This window comes from Pseudophryne corroboree, chromosome 2 (assembly GCF_028390025.1).
Source record: "Pseudophryne corroboree isolate aPseCor3 chromosome 2, aPseCor3.hap2, whole genome shotgun sequence".
Taxonomy (NCBI): Eukaryota; Metazoa; Chordata; class Amphibia; order Anura; family Myobatrachidae; genus Pseudophryne; species Pseudophryne corroboree.
Window position 1 is genome coordinate 1,028,350,130 of NC_086445.1, and position 18,571 is coordinate 1,028,368,700.

At 46.0% G+C, this 18,571-nt stretch overlaps 1 protein-coding gene across 2 annotated transcripts; it reads right to left on the minus strand.

Annotated features, from left to right (window-relative positions):
• Positions 1-3,548: 3,548 nt before the first annotated feature.
• Positions 3,549-17,856, minus strand: UPK1B (uroplakin 1B). 2 transcript variants are annotated; one of them, XM_063956770.1, is made up of 8 exons: positions 17,749-17,856; positions 9,834-9,918; positions 8,695-8,895; positions 8,444-8,518; positions 8,061-8,183; positions 6,429-6,608; positions 5,537-5,620; positions 3,549-5,153 (listed from the first exon to the last, which is right to left on the minus strand). In XM_063956770.1, the coding sequence occupies exons 2-8, from the start codon at positions 9,897-9,899 to the stop codon at positions 5,103-5,105; spliced, it is 780 nt and encodes a 259-aa protein (XP_063812840.1). In that variant the 5' UTR covers positions 9,900-9,918; positions 17,749-17,856; the 3' UTR covers positions 3,549-5,102. The 2 variants fall into 2 exon arrangements, with proteins under 2 accessions (XP_063812840.1, XP_063812841.1); XM_063956771.1 differs by having other exon boundaries at positions 17,754-17,833.
• Positions 17,857-18,571: the final 715 nt, after the last annotated feature.

Below are 18,571 nucleotides of genomic sequence, written 5' to 3' on the forward strand. Positions count from 1 at the left end.
ATGGCACATGCAACTCGCCAACTGTGAGACTGGCATATTGCTCCTCCCACTACGACATTCCGCTGTGCTGGGCACAAAAACAGGATGCGGAATCGGTTGGGTTACCTGATCCGTCACACGGAGGGTGCAGCTCGCAGAGAGAGACTCCAGGAATCCAGTTTTTCTGGTTTTGGTGAATTCTATCCTCATATTTGGGATAACTGAAGTAATGGCCCCGGGCCGCTGAACGTCCACAGTCCTGACATTCTCTAAAACGCAGCGCTCTAACGTGCAGCGAGATTGTGAACATTGATAACAAACACTAACTCAGAGGTTCCCAGATGCGGGCCTCAATGGTCCAGGTATTAAACACATCCATGGCTCAGTATAGATCAGAGGTTCTCAAACTCGGTCCTCGGGGGCCCACACAGTGCATGTTTTGCAGGTCTCCTCACAGAATCGCAAGTGAAATAATTAGCTCCACCTGTGGACCTTATACAATGTGTCAGTGAGTAATTAATACACCTGTGCACCTGCTGGGTTACCTGCAAAACATGCACTGTGTGGGCTCCCGAGGACAGAGTTTGAGAACCTCTGGTATAGATGGTTAAATTAACTTGACTGACGTACTTATTTAGTCACCTGTGGCCAAGCAGGGATATTACATAGTCCAAGTCCTCCATTGTAGCCCATGGCTCGGTGGAGACCCCAAAGTGTGACCCTCAGAGGATTCTATTGACTATTGCTCAGCAGCTTCTCTATAATTACAACTTATTTATACAGTATATCGCCTCCAATGTTGCAGCCCTGTACATGGACTGTTGGCCATCCACATCAGCGCCTGCACCATTGGACCATACACTCCGTAACACACAACCACGCACACGTGTGTCCATTTTTAATCAGCAGAAGTTCATTACCAGTATGTTTTTGTGAGTGTGGGAGGAAACCTATTCAAATTGTGGAGAGGATATACAAACCCCACACAGATAGGACCCAAGTCAGTAACTGAACTCATGAGGTCGGTGCAGTGAGTCCGCAAGAGGAAGCGAGTGGGGAAGACGTGCAATTGGTATTCCCACCGACCGCACATGTTCCCTGGTGCCCTTCTAATGGGCCAGATATACACAGAGTAGGGTGGTCATTTTATGGGTTCAATTAAATAATTGATTGGGGTAGAAGAGGATATTGGTCAGTCCACACGCTAGTCATAGATCGTGGTTGGCAATCTGTGGCTGCCAGCCGATGTGGAGAGAGAGTAGCCCCAAAACGCCCTACAAACCACAGCAGCACCCCATTTTGTCAGTGTCTCCTCTGGCCCGCTGGCTGAGATCGGGAGGACGTACAGTATATGAAGACTTCTGCAAGCAACAAGTATATATTGTGACTGCAATAAATTGTTTTTTACTGTAACACACTAATCACCTGGTGTAAACATAAGATCCAGAATAAAGGAGGATAGGATTGGTAGGGAAGGCGTCCGGGATAGAGGGGGACAGAATTATACTGCAATCGCCATCTGGCCGTGTATTAGAGGCTTCCATATGTATTTTTAATCTCAGTGCTGCCTCAATTATTAAAAAGTCTTTATTGCAACAGATTTTTTTCCATTTTGAATGAAAATATCCCTATTACTGTATGTACCAACGCTAACTCACTCCGTGCGATTTACATTCCCGGCCGCATTAGAGGAGTCTTTCACATTTTCCTCTAAGATCTGACACTGCCCATAAGTTTCCCTGCCGGACAGAAGCTGCGGGAGAGGGATTGTAAGATCCCTCTCTAGCGAGAATGGGCATATAATGGTTTACAACATTGCGTAAACCAATGATTCCAAACTCCAAAAAGCTTTGCTTTACCTAGTTTGATACATACTGTAGGAGTCAGACCGTAGTCCTCTCTGATAATACTGGGGACTGGGATCAGCACCAATAATTAGACATTTGCAATGGATTTCTGTGAAATCTCCCGCATTGGGCTATTAGTACATAGCGGTGATACATGACATTATGCAGAAACTGCAGTTAAAATACTCGCTGTTCTGGAAACGGACCCTGGAATCCTGACCACATCCGGGTATTCCCTCTCAGTTGGTGGGGATATAACCTGTGGCGAGCCACCGGCCCAAAGCGTGATGAGCGCAGTGAGCCCACAAGTGAACTCGCAGCCGGGATTCCCACAGACTGGATGCCGCTGTCGGTATACTGAAAGCCGGCATCCAGGGCCGGCTCTACCATTAGGCAGCTGCCTAGGGGCGCCGGCCCCTGGAGGGCGCCACTAAATTCATCTAGAAAAAAACTTGAGGATGTCCCTGTATGCGACCCCCTCCTTGTACACTGTGCTGGCTGCTGCTGTGGGTCGAATATGGTGCAGCTGCTGCCATAAGGCTGTACCATATAGTGCCTCAGCGCTTCCTTCTGTTGACACGTGTAACATCAAGTCATGTGAGGGCACATAAGAGGTGGATGTAACTATGGCTCCCAAGGGGAACCCCCACGGACGCTCCTCATAGCCCTGATGCACCTCCTCCAGGCCCCTGGATCCCGACTATCCAGCAGCAAGCAGCTCCTGACTAAATGTCTGCACCCAGTAGCGTCGCTGTGATGCTGCTGCTGCCGCCTGTAAGAGGAACCATGCCAATTATGAGGTAAAAGTTGAAACAACTTTACTGTAAATAACCTATGGGGGTTCTGCAGGACCACAGACAGTACAGATCTTACCACCTAATGGGTGATTTGCACTTGTAAACAGCATAAGAGAGAAAACACAGGAACTGGGGTACAATACATATCATACTTGCCGACTTTGTATTTCTCCTCTCCGGGAGAAGCCCGGAGAGGAGACGCTGCTGGTTTCTTCGGGGGGCGGGGCCGGACTGTGACATCACTAAGCCCCGCATCGGGAAATGCCGCGATTTGTGGGTCCGAGGGCGGGGCTAAAATGACGCGGTTTGCGTCATTTTAACCCCTTCTCCACCCGACGGACCCGCGAATGCGGGAGGTTCTCTCTCCATCCTGCCCGCATCACTAGGGTGCAAGCAGGATGCAGGAGACCTGCCCACTCTTCCGGGGGTGCGGGGGGCTACCCCAAAAAATAGGAGCCTCCCGCAACTTCCGGGAGAGTAGGCAAGTATGGTACATATGGATGAGGGGGGGGGGGGGGGTTAGAAATGAACTTACAGATGGGGGATGGAACACAATAAGGAGCATGTATGTATGTATGTATGTATGTATGTATGTATGTATATAAATAATCACACACACACACAATTAAATATCCCCACCAGACCCCATGTGCAGATGCAATGCTGGGGGTTTTGAAGGTTAGGTCGTGGGGCTTTAATAGGTTAGGAGGCGCTAGGCTGAAGCCTTGCCTAGGGTGCAGTGATGCCTTGCACCGGCCCAGCCGGCATCCCATCTGTCGGCAATAAATATGTATTGCAGGCAGGGACAGCAGAAGAACACAGATTGTGGTGTGCACAGTAAACAAATTAGGAAGAGAGGAGATTACACACACACACAATTTCCAGGGCTGTGTTTGCTGGTTGTACAGAATTAGGCTGTGACTGGTTTCATTTAATAGGTTTTTTATTGATTTAGAAATAAGGTTGGCAGACATATGTACCCAGACAATCTATAACAGAACTAGTGATACATTTACATACAAAGATTTATTAAAAGTGTTACATTAGTGGCACAGGATAATCACAGATCATTATCCACACAGGCGGTCTGGCATTGCTGGGCAGGGCCGGTGGTGGGGCCCAGAGTCTCTATAAATAAGTATTTCCAGTTTGCTAAAGGAGAAGCTGCTTTCTGGCCGGACCGGCTCCTCCAACACAAAGAATGCGGAGGGAGAAAGGGAGTATTAAATAGGGGTAGGGGCGGGGTCGTCGCATAAAAAGGCTTATTACATATCAATGGTCATTTGCATTGGAGCCGGGGTTACTGGCTACCAGAGCCGATATATAGAAAGACTATTGTTTAGTATATATGTAAAGCCCCTTTAATGGTCTAATGTACTCTATGCAAATGATAGGGGGACATACAGTTTGTGGGTTGAGGATAAAGGGGGGGGGGGGTAAGTACTCTTGTTTGCACTATAGAAAAGGAGTAGTGTTAAAACGGTGTGATTGTTTGTAAGAGTACATACATGTTACATTTAGGGTTTCATTCCCATATATCTTAAAAAAAACAAAAACAAACCACAACAACCACACCACGAGTGGACCTTATAAAAAAATCCTTTTATCGCGGCTGAGGCTTCTCTTCAATAGCCACAGAGAGAGATACGTGTAGCAGTATTACCACAGTTCTTTACAACAGGAAGTCTCCTGGTGCTGACAGAGGTAGGAGTACAAAGGGAACATTCCCAGGAATAGAAAGAAACTGAAAAATCCCGGGTTTAGGTATAGACTTTTTGGGGGTAATTCAAATGTTTGAAAAGTCGGTTGGGTGTCTGTTTTTTCCTATCTAATAGTCAGGGGAAAACAGACACCCAGCTGACTTTCCAAACATTTGACTATCCCCGCTATAGGTTTGTGACGGCCAAAAGTCGTAAATGGGATCAACATGTATTTTAAGCAATATGTTTTCTTTTAACTATGTGGGCCACCTAAGTGTAATGTAACGATTCTCCAGTGACCGATGTGTGAATGGAAGAGTGCAACAGATTAATACTGTTACTTTTCCATAGGTATCGGATTGTTAAACTTCAATGCAAAATAAAAAATAAAAAAATACAAAACGAAATAAAATAAAAATGCAGTATAAGATACACGACAACTTTCCTAAAACACTCCAGAGGAAATAAAGGACTGAAAGTCAATGATTAGCCTTCAGCTGAAAGATCCACATTGCAAGACTGCAAGCTTCTGGGCATCACATATATTCAGTACACACACAAAAATACTTCTTCTAACACAATCCGACTTAAAATAGTCGTGCAGCGTAACTTAACCCCCTCCCCCCCAAAACACACAGGTCCACGGGCCAATATTTCATAAGTCAGAACAAGTGGCCCAAGTTTGGGAAAGGGATCTATGACAACTGTCTTCCATATTGGCGGCGCGATTGTGGATCTACCCTAAAACAACCAAGGACTCAGGAGAGCAGTCGTCCGTCTTAGCATTCAATTCGTACCCAGTAGAACATAGTGCCAAGCAGCACCCAGAACTGAAAGAGAAATAAAAAGAAAACTCAAATATAAAATGTATAATTTGCTTTCCCGCACAATTGCTTTACAGATGTGTCCTCGTACATCCAGCCTCAATACACCACGCAGATGCCTGGCGTGAGTGAGCCGCCACCTCCCCTCCAACTCTGCTAGCATCGGGCATCGCGACTAAGATGCATTTTCAGCTAGAAAGGCGCAAAAAATTATGCCAGGCGCTAGCAGAGTCTCGCGGAATCCGAGAGGAGCTGCAGTGCCTTAAAATTATATTATATCAGTTCCTTTTTATTTATTTTTTACTAATTGCAGGTAGGACATAAAATTTCAGATCATAAAGCGTCCTTGTGGTAGAACGGTCAGGAGGAAAGATGAACAATATACTCACCGTCCAGCACAAGATCGCAAATCCAAACCAGGCTATCCCCCAGGCCTGGCGATTCAATGGGCCGACAATCTCGTCATAGCATCCCTGGAAGAAGATCCCAAATAAATAGAGTTTAGAGTCCGCTATGTACTGTAAATAACTGCACGCACTCATATCGCTTGTCTGAATTTCCCCGTCACAGTGTACAGACACATAATTGCACTTCTATGTTAATTCTAGTAACATTTTAAACGATCCAATAATTCTGATTCAATGAACATTATTTATTACATAAGCGTTTGATCAAATCGTCAAAGGACACATAACCAGTTTATGCAGATTCACTCTGTATCAAATTAGCCGCTGTAACTAACCGCAGCGAATTTACTCACCCGGGGCTATCCAATTATCGGGGATTTGGAGGCAGGTGAAACAAAATCTCCGATACTGTAAGTAAGCATTTTCCACGATCACGAAAACATAGGCCCACGGCTTTTTGGATTGTATGGGGAGATTCAATTGTTTATGCGCGCCCCAGATGTCCCATCTAAAGTGACGGTAGATTGCGGGGTGCTATTCAATTTTTATTATTTTGTTCGCGCCCAAAAGTGTTGGGTTAGCAGTTAGGCGCAAAATGAAGAGTGCTGATTGGGCGCCCAAATAGGTCACTTTCTCATATTTCTTCTCGCCAGCACAGGGATCTGCGAGAAGAAAGGCGTCTCTCCGTGGTTAATGGAAAATGGTCTATAATTGGATAGCCCAAAAATTGCGATACTTTCTCCCCCAGGCAAAAAATAATGACCGTGGCTAACAGGATTCTTCTTTGGGATCTCCCTCTATGTAACATAGCAAATTAACCCCGTCTGCTTATTGCATATTACATACACATACAAGACCCAGGCGTGCTCCTTACATTGAGCTGCAAGTATCCAGAGATCCCCAGCCGGCAGCCCTGCAGGTTTACTGGTTGTCCGTTGGCGTTCATCACACAACACTGCTGGGGCCAGGGGAAGGAAGAGTCGCTGTTGGATGACCTGAAGGCGGACGTGTAGTCCTGCCAGTCTGCCGGACCGTTCACACCACAGCAGTGTTTCTGGAAGACACACAGAGAGGGATTACACATTGTCAGTCCATGGTGACCCTGCAATAATCTCGGACCCATTTACATTCTATTATCAGCGCTCACCAAAATAAGGGGGAGAGTTATCAAAACTTGGAGAGAGATAAAGTACCAGCCAATCAGCTCCTAACTGCCATGCGACAGATGGTGTCTGAAAAGGTCAGGAGCTGATCAGGTGGTACTTGCTCTCTCTCCCCGGTTTGATCTATCTCCCCCTCATATTGGTCTAAAGTAAACACAAGGGGGTAAATTTACTAAGATGGGAGTTCTATTTAAGATGGGATGTTGCCCATAGCAACCAATCAGGTTCCAGGTATTATCTTCTAGAAGGTGCTAGATAAATGAGAAGTAGAATCTGATTGGTTGCTATGGACAACATCCCATCTTAAATAGAACTCCCATATTAGTAAATTGTAAAACTATTCTGGTTATAGGACCTAGTTTCTATGATTGCGCCAGAGGCAGAACTCTGGGAGGCAACGGAGTCATCTGCCGCCGGGCTCCTGCTCTGAAGGGGGGCTCTTCTCCCCCCATTCTGTGACACCATTGAAGTAAGTTAATTGATGGCTGCCGCTATCTTTTCACCATATGAAGTTACTTCTCTGAAAATTACACATAACTTTATAGTTACAATTCTCATGCTTCCTGTACTGGAGCAAATGGCTCCATCAGTAAAGTGTCTGCTGTCAGTGGGTACTAATCCTGGGTATGACTGCTAAGAAATGTGTGATTTAAAATAAAAGAATGAAATGTATATATATATATATATATATATATATATATATATATATATATATATATATATATATATATATACACAGTATATAAAAAAAATTCAGAACACTCCATACACATACATATATGCACACATACATACATACATACATACATACATACATACATACATACATTTATCTAAATATAAGGGGGGGGGGGCGGCAACTGGTATGAACTTGCCTCCGGGCAACTGTGACGAACTTACACCACTGGATTGCGCTATTAAGTCTATTTACAGAGCTCCTCATAAAGTACAGCCCCATTGTTTGTCTTCTCTTCGCCAAAATAGTTTCTCCATTCAATATAACTGGGGTGCAATAATCCCCACAGAATACAATATAGTGAGGGCATGACATCACTGGGGGCATGGAAAGGGTCAGACAGGCCTGAAAATATGACAGACATCAAATCCCCAATAGTAGCGCATTGCCCACACAGGGCGTATCTTGTCTATTATATACGTTCCCCAGGGCTGGGGGCAATAGGAACATATTTGCAGTTAACATACAGTATTGTAAAGACACAAACTATATATAGATGGACGGACATTGCAAAACCAGTCGACAAACCCTAAACTAAACCCAAAGTGACGCAGCGGCAGATATAACTCAGACGCTAAAGGTCGCTCAGCTGGGAAAGGTCACATACCATAAGCATCAGGTAGTTCCAGGTGTTGGTCACTCCGTTGATCTTGTACTGTTGGTCATTGTTGCTGGGGTTGGTGTTCTGATAATACTCCAACATTTGTTTCAGGAATAGGTTGGAAATAAACTAAAAAACAAAAACACAAATAAAATGAAAGACAATAGCGTCACACGGGGGCATAAAGCCAAAAGGAAAATCATAACGTTATACAGAATTAAAAAGAAAAAAGTACACAGCATATAAAGCCATACCGTTACAGTAATACACAACTGTGCTACATAGACAGGGAATCGCTAATCATCACACCTTAGAGAACGGGGGACTCTGGATCAGGGTATTAGATACCGGAACACCGCCCAACCCGGCTGCCACGACACAATACTTACAAAGTCTCTTTGTGTCGCTGCAACGATAGCCGACGCCGCTTCAAAGCAGTAGACGATGAACATCAATATTAAATACTAAAACAAGAAGAAAGAGATACATCAACAAAAATCAATCCATGCCACGTATATAAATATTATAGAGTATGAAATGTAGCAGACTCTGAAGGCACATATATATCCTCTTATAGCACACAGATACCTTCCTATACAACACAGAGCACGTTTTATATGAAACCACTGCAGTTACTCACAGCCATAAGTATCCTCCTGTTGGATTGCATGATGCCGATGATACCCAGGATGGACAACAAGAAGAGGCAGAAGCCGGTGAAGATGCCAATCCAGGCCGCCGCATAGAGGTCATCGTTGTTTGTGGCATTGAGCAGCGGGTAGAGGCGGTTTTGGTCCGACACAAAGTATATGCACTCCGCCATGAGGGCAAGACCGGCCAACTGGAGGGACAGAGAGGGACAGTGAGATCAGCGTCAGGCCAACACATAACTTCTAGAATATAAATATCCAATGATTATAGAATCACTGGAACCAGCCAACAATGTGGACTGAGGCACGTGTCCACGCACAAATTAGTGTTCGAGCCACGGCCAGATTATAGTGGGGCAGATGGGGCTAAAGCCCCAGGCCCATCATTGCACCAGGACGATGAGCAGCTGCCCAGCTGGACACACCGTTGGCCGTAAGTTACAAATAATGAAAGCACTAGTGGCCACACCTCCTCTGCTTCTCCCAATAGGCCATTGATTATTTTCAGCCTCAGGCCCTGACACCCTAAATCCTGCCCTGGTAAGAGCGGCCATAGAAGGGCTTCACTAGAGAGTACAGCCACCAGGGAAACCTCCATTCACAGTCTTAGGCCAAGAACTGGATCCAGGAGCCTCCCGATTGGCTGGCTCTGGCCCTTGTCATGGGCTGTTGACCTACACCAGAGGTTCTCAAACACGGTCCTCAGGACCCCACACAGTGCATGATTTGCAGGTAACCCAGCAGGTGCACAGGTGTATTAATTACTCACTGACACATTTTAAAAGGTCCACAGGTGGAGCTAATTATTTCACTTGCGATTCTGTGAGGAGACCTGCAAAACATGCACTGTGTGTGCCCCCGAGGACCGAGTTTGAGAACCTCTGACCTACACCAATGCAGTTAAATATTTGCACATGGCTCCAGTACTCCGTCCCATGTACAGATAACAGGGTGACAAGGGAGGTGTCACCGTTATATAGGGTGGGAGTCAATGATCACCTCCCCTGCAAACCCTTAGTACCTCAAAGGCATTAGTGCCTCTACCTCAGATAAATTCAGTTTCTGTCCACCAGGACTAGGTGCTCCAGGGAAAACCAATGAGGGGTGTAAGATATGGACATAAGCTTACCCCAATGACCACATTTCCTAAAATGAGAATAGCCTGGAAACAGCGAGTGCCGGTACTCCCCTTCATTTCCTCAAGGGATGATAGTCTGTAATGGGGGAAATAAAGACATTGTATTAGGCACACATAGTTTATGTAGATAGATCACAGAGTGGACAATCAGCAGATCCGCACAGAAGAGAACCTGCAGGAGAAGCATGGCCTGGAGTCCTCACACAGCACAGATGGAGCATTTTAGTGCTACAGCACCTACCGGGTTTTCTTGCTTAACTCAAAATCCTGGATTTTCCCCATCACCTCTATTCTTATGATGGATTATCAGTAGGACAATTTATCCATCAGGCAGTTCTATTAAGATGGTTCCCCAACGCCTGAAGCTTAACAACCTGGTACTAACGGGCACTTGACCACCTTAAATCAACCACTAATACAGGTCCTCATCTTGTCCCACATGGACTACTGTCCTCTTCTATCTGGTCTCCCTGCCCCTCAACTCATTAGTCTCTCCCAGCAACAGATCAGTCAGAAATCAGCCATCAGAGCTTTCAATCTTTCAGCCCCTCTACGTTACTGAACGCTGAACCTGCACTTCCATGTAATGCACCCTCTGGTACAGAATTATCAGATTTGAAACAGATAACAGATTGTAAGCTCTGCAAATCAGAGGAACACCAACTTCCCCCTATTACTGATGGACGTGTCTTTTACATTACTCACTCTTCCCCTCGTTCCTAACTTTTTGCAATAGATGGAACCCAGGTGACAATACAATTAGAAAGTTCTAGGATATAATTTCTCCCTAAACACGGACCTCTAAGGGAAGCAGCATAGTCCTGGCATACGATAAAATGTACAGAACAGACCATGAAATTAAGAGGACAGACCGTCCATGGGAGGAGTTAAAATACTACTTTATGCAGGACAAGGTTGTCAGGGCTCCAGAAATATTAAGGTGGCGTATTCTTTAAAACAAGAGATTCTCTGGCCTACTGGAGGAGGTTCATGTCCCTTCTCCATAAATCTTTGCAAATCAGGTTTCCCCAGCAGAAGGACATAAAAAACCCGCTCAGCTCGTTTCAAACCAGCAAAACCACCAAAAACAACAGCTCTGGCTCGGCAAAGAATTGTTGTTGTTTTTTTTTTACATCAAAATAGTTTCACTTTGGGAGGAGCTATTTAAAGTGCTTTGTGCTATTCGTTCTAGATAGGAAGAGGATGCAAGACGTATTCTACAAGCAAGTCATTCTTCCAAATCTCCGCATGAGAAAATCAAAGTGCCCATTAGAGAACAATGCGGGTCATTCCGACCCGATCACTCGCTGCAGTTTATTGCAGCGATCGGGGTGGGAATTGCACATGCGCCGTCGCCGCGGCGCATGCCTGACAGCCGAAGGCCGTCGTTCAGTAGCAACCGCCTCTGCCTGATTGACAATTTAGCTAAATTTAGCACAGCTACGATCAACTTGGAATGACCCCCAATGGGAGTAATTCAGATCTGATCGCAGCAGCAAATTTGTTAGCTAATGGGCAAAACCATGTGCAATGCAGGTGGGGCAGATGTAACATGTGCAGAGAGAGTTAGATTTGGGTGGGTTATATTGTTTCTGTGCAGGGTAAATACTGGCTGCTTTATGTTTACACTGCAACTTAGATTTCAGTTTGAACACACCCCACCCAAATCTAACTCTCTCTGCACATGTTACATCACCCCCCCCCCCCTTGCAATGCACATGGTTTTGCCCAACTGCTAACAAATATTATATAAATATATATATATATATATATATATATATATATATATATATTACACACACACCCTTGTGTCTAAATGTTTCCCAGTTTGTCCTTTGCCAGTATGCGGACGCCAGCTGACACAGGAAGGATTTATAGTATGTAGCTTTCAATAGTTCCATTGAATCAGTTTTTTGAGATAAGCAATTTACTTACATGGGTGACAAATAAAAAAAAAGAAAAAAAAAAGAAAGAAAGTGGTTTACTCATCCAGTAAAACAGGCCGTCGGCGGCCATCGATGATGTGGGAGCACGCATCAGCGCTCACCGCCCAGCCATACACTCTAGGAGGTTTGAGCTCAAAATGGACTAGTGTGTATGGGCCTTAAGGGCAGAAATCAGTCAACAACACGGGTACAGATTTACAGAATGACAAGAGACCATTGTTAATCGTTTCTCCCCATATATCACAGGGTAACGGGTAAGAGCTGCCGGCCTGTGTCTAGGTAACAAGGGCCATTTTATCACCGCAATGCCTGCTCGCGCGCCATCTCCAGGAGCTCTGTGCCAGCATTGCCATGGGAGCCAAGTATCGCTCAGAAACGCAAACATCAAAGCACGGCCATATTAGTGTATAGGGGCACTGGGCAGATGCCTAGGGTCATTTGAGCAGGGGCGCGCTGGACGATGCGACATCTGCCTCCTGTGCTGGTGCCTCCGAAGCATTTTGGAAGACCGGTAGAGAATACTGCCTGGCCACTCGGATTGTGGCTTACACCCAGAGAGGCCGGAAGCATTCTCTTCCAGGCTGCTGCAATACACAATGTCTTTTGTGCAGTGAAAACGGCTGCGATGTGACCGCAGACTGTAAACCGTGCGCCAGCCATACCATGAGCTCTTTCACGTAATCTTACTCCGTCACAGGCACTTTTTTTTTTGCAGTTTCTGGTGTGGACTTTTCAAGGATCGCAGCCCAAAACACAGGTCCTGCACAAATGCCCCTCTGCTCTGCAAACCCGTAAGTCTTAGGAGAAACCTCGGTGCACCAGGTGTCACCGATGCGGCCTACTAGAAATCCCTAATATGGCGATACACCCTGCCCTCATAGGCGTGCGTACAGGCACCCCCTAATGTCTGGCACCACCCACACGCCTGTTGCTGCCGATTCCTGTCTCAGTCCGACGCTGAACTTGAAGGAAGGAGAGCGCTGCGCGCGTCTCTCCTGCCCCTCACTATGTGTCCCCTGCAGTCATTTACAATGTCTCTCGGCTGTCAGCCAATCAGAGCTCGCAGACCAGCTCTTGATTGGCTGCCAGCCCGTGAGCTTTGATTGGCTCACAAGCCGGCGCCATATTTCAAGTGGCCGCGGGAGACAGCCAGGGACTCAGTGAAGTGAGGCAAAGGAGAGACGCGTGCTGCGCTCTCCACCCCTCAGCGGCAGAGATGGAAATCGGCGGTACTGGCAACAGAGGACGATAAGCACAAATGGGGGCAAGTGTGTATCTGGCACTCCGTAGCGGATCTTGCCATAGGCAAGCAGGACTTTTGCCCGGGGCGCCGCCTTCCGGAGGGTGCCGGCGCCATCCGGAGGGCGCCGCACCATGGCAAGATCCGCTGCTGCTGTGCCCCCTGCTGCCCGCTGTGAAGGGAAACTAGACACTATGCGTCTAGTTTCCCTTCGTCGGCTGCCCGTTGTGAAGGAAAACTAGACGCTTCGTGGAGAGGACCTTTGCTGTGCGGTGCGCGATGACGTCATCGCGCACCGCACATCCTACTACAGTACAGGGGGCGTAACTGACCACACCCCCTGTATGAAGCTACGCCCCCTAATGCCACACGGGGCGCAAGAAGCCCCGGAACCAGCCCTGCTGGCACTGCACGGGGCATATGTTTATTTTGCTTTCAGTGCCAATAGGCGCTGCTAGACATGCCCAATAGGAGGTGCTAGACACCCCCAGTAGGTGGTGCCAAACACACCCCTCTGACAGTGCACCCCCTAATAAAATGTTCTGCGCACGCCTACGCCTGCCCCTGCGTGACACCCGGGGCTCACACTGTCTTTTGTTACCCATATCCTATCCCTATCCACATCCTGTTACACACATCTAAGAGGCGTAGCCCGAACACGTAAACATCTCACACAAGACGCCGCTAAACTTTACCTCACGCCCCTGAAGCACAGTTGGACGCAAAATGGGCACAGATTACTCAAGAGCATAAAAAAGTGCAGACAAAAATATCTTATTTCCACTCAATCTTAGATCACAGGGTGCGCCCGGCTGGGCAATGGAAGTACACGAGTCTGTTGTACAACACGCCATCACCAGAAATGCAGTAAGCGGATTTGCGGGGACAGAACTTTCTCGCCAGCTCCGTCCCTGCATGCAATAACATCCCTGCCATGTATTTAATTATCGCATTGCAGATTGGGGCAAATTTATCTCATCAGAGATGTGGATTGTGACAAATATGCCCCTTTGTCCCATACCCACAACAACAAACCGGACGTCTATTTTAGCCCAATAATCTCCCTCACTTCACAGTATAGCGAGCCAGAAAAGGTCAGTACATGATATAGATGCAGCTATGTCTGGAACAGGCCAGCACCGCACTTCCGGGGCAATAATAACAGCATAGTAGGCCCTGGGCAGAGCAATATACGGAGGCTCCTACCCACCCATTCACAGGAACCAATAAAAGTCCTGCGCAGTCATTCCACATACAGCCATTCACTGTATGGAAGTGTGCACTCCGATTGGTGGATAACTCCAGCTATCCACCAATCAGCACGCTGACAGCCATTCACTGTCTGGCTGCAGGTAGAGATTGCTGCCTCACGCTCTGATTCTGTAACCACCACCCTTAACCACTCTATGGCCCCGAGAATTGTGGGGCCCTGGGCAGGTGCCTTTAGTTATTGATGACCTGATTGAAATCACCATTTTGACCATACTAAGCCCAGACAAGTGGGAGACATTGGTTTGTCAGCTATAATTGGAGCCATTTGAATGAAGCCAAAAGATCAAACCTATAATGGTGCACAGATTGTACTTTCGGTTGTACCCTGACAGCTGGAGGGGTCCCGACATTTGGGGTCACTATTCCGGAACCAAAATCATTCTTTGGTTTAGGAATTTTTAGATAAACCATCCTGAATTAAGGGCCATAATGATAAAGTTGGAATAAATGGAAGGAGACGAGGTTACATTAGATCCTCCAGGCCTGGGGTATAAGCGCCTTGTTCTGGATATAGTAACTAGTGACTCCTTAAATGGTCAACTAAACTAAATAAAGCCACATGCATGGGGCTCGGGGAGCAGCACACAGTGACCCATCGGCCTGGAAATAGCCTGAAGGCACAGGAGTGACAGACGACACAGGGTGCGACTACGGATTTATAAATAGCTTCAATTCCTCATAAGCTTTTACTCCGTCCATAAACTGAGCTTACACTTCTTGTTCATTTCCACCAACTGCAATATCAGCACCAAAATGGATCCTAGCAAAGCTGATCGGTAAATCATTTTCAGATTCTACAAACAGCAGCAACGCCTGGGGAGATCCCACTACCTCACTCATGTACCCATTGGTTGGATCTCAGGCAGCTTTGCAGAATATACACACAGCATTAAATGGGAGTGATCCCATGGGGGTAAAGCACCCCTCTCCGTCCTATAGCCACAATACATGGGCGATCAGAGACTGCTGAACCTTGAAAATGTGTAACGCCATATTCGCACTTACTAAAAGTAACTATTATTTTTTTACCAATACTCTTATGAAGAATCACAATATATCCAGGCAACAGCCAATAAAAACAGGCGCACAAATTACGAACAATGCGAAGACTCAACTGTTCCTTTTGAACAGCGAATACACAGAGTCATCTCATGTAGGGGTCTATTCATGAAGCAGTGAAAGGTGTGGAGAAGCGAGTCTGTGGAGAAGTTGCCCATGGCAACCAATCAGCATTGAAGTAACATTTATAATTTGCATAATATACAATTGTACGGAGCATCGGATTGGTTGCCATGGGCAACTTCTCCACAGGCTCACTTCTTCACTCTTTTCACTGCTTCATGAATAGACCCCGTAGTGTGAGAAATCTACAGAGATCCTGCAAAGACCCACGGAAGGACTGGACTTCTGTTCCTGGCTCGGTTTATATAACTGGTCACATGCAAATCTAGTCTTAAGGGTTTTCTGTCCCTATAAAAATTAATTCCTGCATGGTTTGTTATATCAGATTTGGGGGGGTAGATGCATTAATTTTTGCATTGGAAGTCAGTATTATCAGCATGATGGGGGACAGCTGGAGTGTGAACCACAAGCTATGACCCCGGTGCAGGGGCACAGCTAGGAACCACTGGGCCGAATAGCAATATACTGGGGACCCACTGTGTATACAAGGCCCGGAGTTAGCGACAGGGTAGCGGTGTCCCACCATCTGCCAGTAACACCCTCCTGCTTCATTGCTAAACCAGGTCACTACAATTTGCTCCATCCTAATACACCACAATGCTTAATATGGTTTATTTTGGTAAACAACTTCCAGGGCTGACACCTACAGTACTATCCGGAATGCATGGAATGTAGGCCTATCAGGGTGAGGGGTTATTCTGTCATTTGGAGCAGTACAGCCAAAATATACAAAAATCTCGTTTCTACACACAGCAATTACTGTAGAACTCCAGCTGTGGTGGGCACCTCCACAATAAAACAACCATCTACAACCCCCACACATAGTAACAGCAAAGCAAGAGACCAGTGGTAAAATTCTAATCTCCAGCGCCCGTAGTATTTACCATATGAAATCTGCTCAATGACAGAAAATGCATTTTAACGACTGGATAGGTCTCAGCACATCACAGAAAACCCAGCGATAGGGAGTTAAATGTGTGCCCACAATATACACACGGACATATAGGGGAAGAGATTTATCTCTGTTAAATAAAAAATATATAATATCACACACCCCTCCGGAAATCATAAATATCACATTTTCCAGATTTTTTTGAGATTATGTTTATTAAATATCCCCCATACTGGGAGAAACGCCATTGCTAAAAGCCAAGGTTGCTATACTACAACGCCCATCCCGTGTGTTTTATTTTATTTTTTTCCATTTTTACAAAGAAACCAGAAGCTGCCACTCCCAGCAGCGGCCAGTAATGGCCCCCAGGCCCCAGCAATACACAAACACCCCAAATATCACTTGCGTGCAATGAAAAAATTACATCTTACTTACAGTCACCTGGAGAAGGGACACATCCTATATATCACACAGTTATTCACAAGTCAGACTTACACAAGAGACGCAACCACTGAGGCCCCTTCTATACAAACACAAGTATCACTGAGTGTAATCCTCCAGACTCACTCTCCTAACAGGCCACCGGATTATATTTACTGCACAAGTCCCCAGGACCAGCCTCTCACTAAGCCGTAAGGAATATACACACGCGTTTAGAAGAAGGATATAGCATCGGTGGCGCGGTGGGAGCATTATACTATACAATCACTGTAGGTCTCAACAACACATAAGGTGGGTGCAGTAGTGGCAAAATGAAAATGGGGCTATCACTGTTTTATAAATAGACCCTGAACATATATTGTGCTAGCTAGCAATGATATGGAGCTGATCGGTTAGAATGACCCACCGCTGATTACTGTACGTAGTATAGAAGAAGAACCCACCACACCCCTCATGGTAGGTACAGAAATCTGGGATCTCATGATACCTCCAACCACAATCCCTTCTGGACGACGTCTACCGAAACCAGTATAAGAATGCTCCCGTATCCCCTCTAGCCAGTCATGGGAATCAGCCAGATTCCCAATTAGTACAGCATTTCCCAAACACGGTCTTCAAGGCACATTAACAGTCCAGGTCTTAAGGATAGCCATGTTTGAGCACATTTGAATCAACCATCTGTGCTCAAGCATCGATATCACGGTATAACTATCCACTCTCATCAGGACTATTTGCCAAAGGGACAGAAAATATATCACTAGCTCTACCTGCGTAATTTTGGGTTTTACGCTGTATTATTTTATGCTTTTTTCAAGAATACAATCTTGAAAAACCCAGACAGCAGAAAACACGGCACTGCTGGTTGCTTTCTGTGCTAGCTCAGCAGGTAGACCCCAGACCCTAGCAATGGACACACAGTGGTGGGAGACTCACCTGACCTCTCAGTGGTAAAGACCTGTCTGCAGCTCCCCAGCAATGTATTGCACCTGTGCTCAAGCTCCTGCAGCTACTCTTTAAAGCTCTCCAACTTGCAGAGCTGTGATTGGAGAGGTGCAGTCACATGACTGGTACACCTGGCTAAACCTGTTTCTGCCCTCAGGTACATGGAAGCATGCAAGTTATTTTACTATTTAGGAATGTCCAGTAAAAACTCACATTGCTCGAGATCCCCAGTGATTCATGGGGCTATAAGGAGGGACAGTGACAAAGCTGTGTGTGTATATATATATATATATATATATATATATATATACACTTCTCAAAAAAATAAAGAGAACACTAAAATAACACATCCTAGATCTGAATGAATGAAATATTCTTATTAAATACTTTGTTCTTTACATAGTTGAATGTGCTGACAACAAAATCACACAAAAATTATCAATGGAAATCAAATTTATTAACCCATGGAGGTCTGGATTTGGAGTCACCCTCAAAATTAAAGTGGAAAAACACACTACAGGCTGATCCAACTTTGATGTAATGTCCTAAAAGCAAGTCAAAATGAGGCTCAGTAGTGTGTGTGGCCTCCACGTGCCTGTATGACCTCCCTACAACCCACACAAGTGGCTCAGGTAGTGCCGCTCATCCAGGATGGCACATCAATGCGAGCTGTGGCAAGAAGGTTTGCTGTGTCTGTCAGCGTAGTGTCCAGAGCATGGAGGCGCTACCAGGAGACAGGCCAGTACATCAGGAGACGTGGAGGAGGCCGTAGGAGGGCAACAACCCAGCAGCAGGACCGCTACCTCCGCCTTTG

Bases quoted from the DNA above. Each gene is read 5' to 3' on its own strand.
- UPK1B (XM_063956770.1), bottom strand. From the start codon at position 9,899: ATGAAGGGGAGTACCGGCACTCGCTGTTTCCAGGCTATTCTCATTTTA. The intron at 8,896-9,833 runs GTAAGCTTATGT...CTGTCCCTCCAG, and splicing joins TAGGAAATGTGGTCATTGGG to TTGGCCGGTCTTGCCCTCAT. The intron at 8,184-8,443 runs GTAAGTATTGTG...TTTGTTTTTTAG, and splicing joins CAGCGACACAAAGAGACTTT to TTTATTTCCAACCTATTCCT.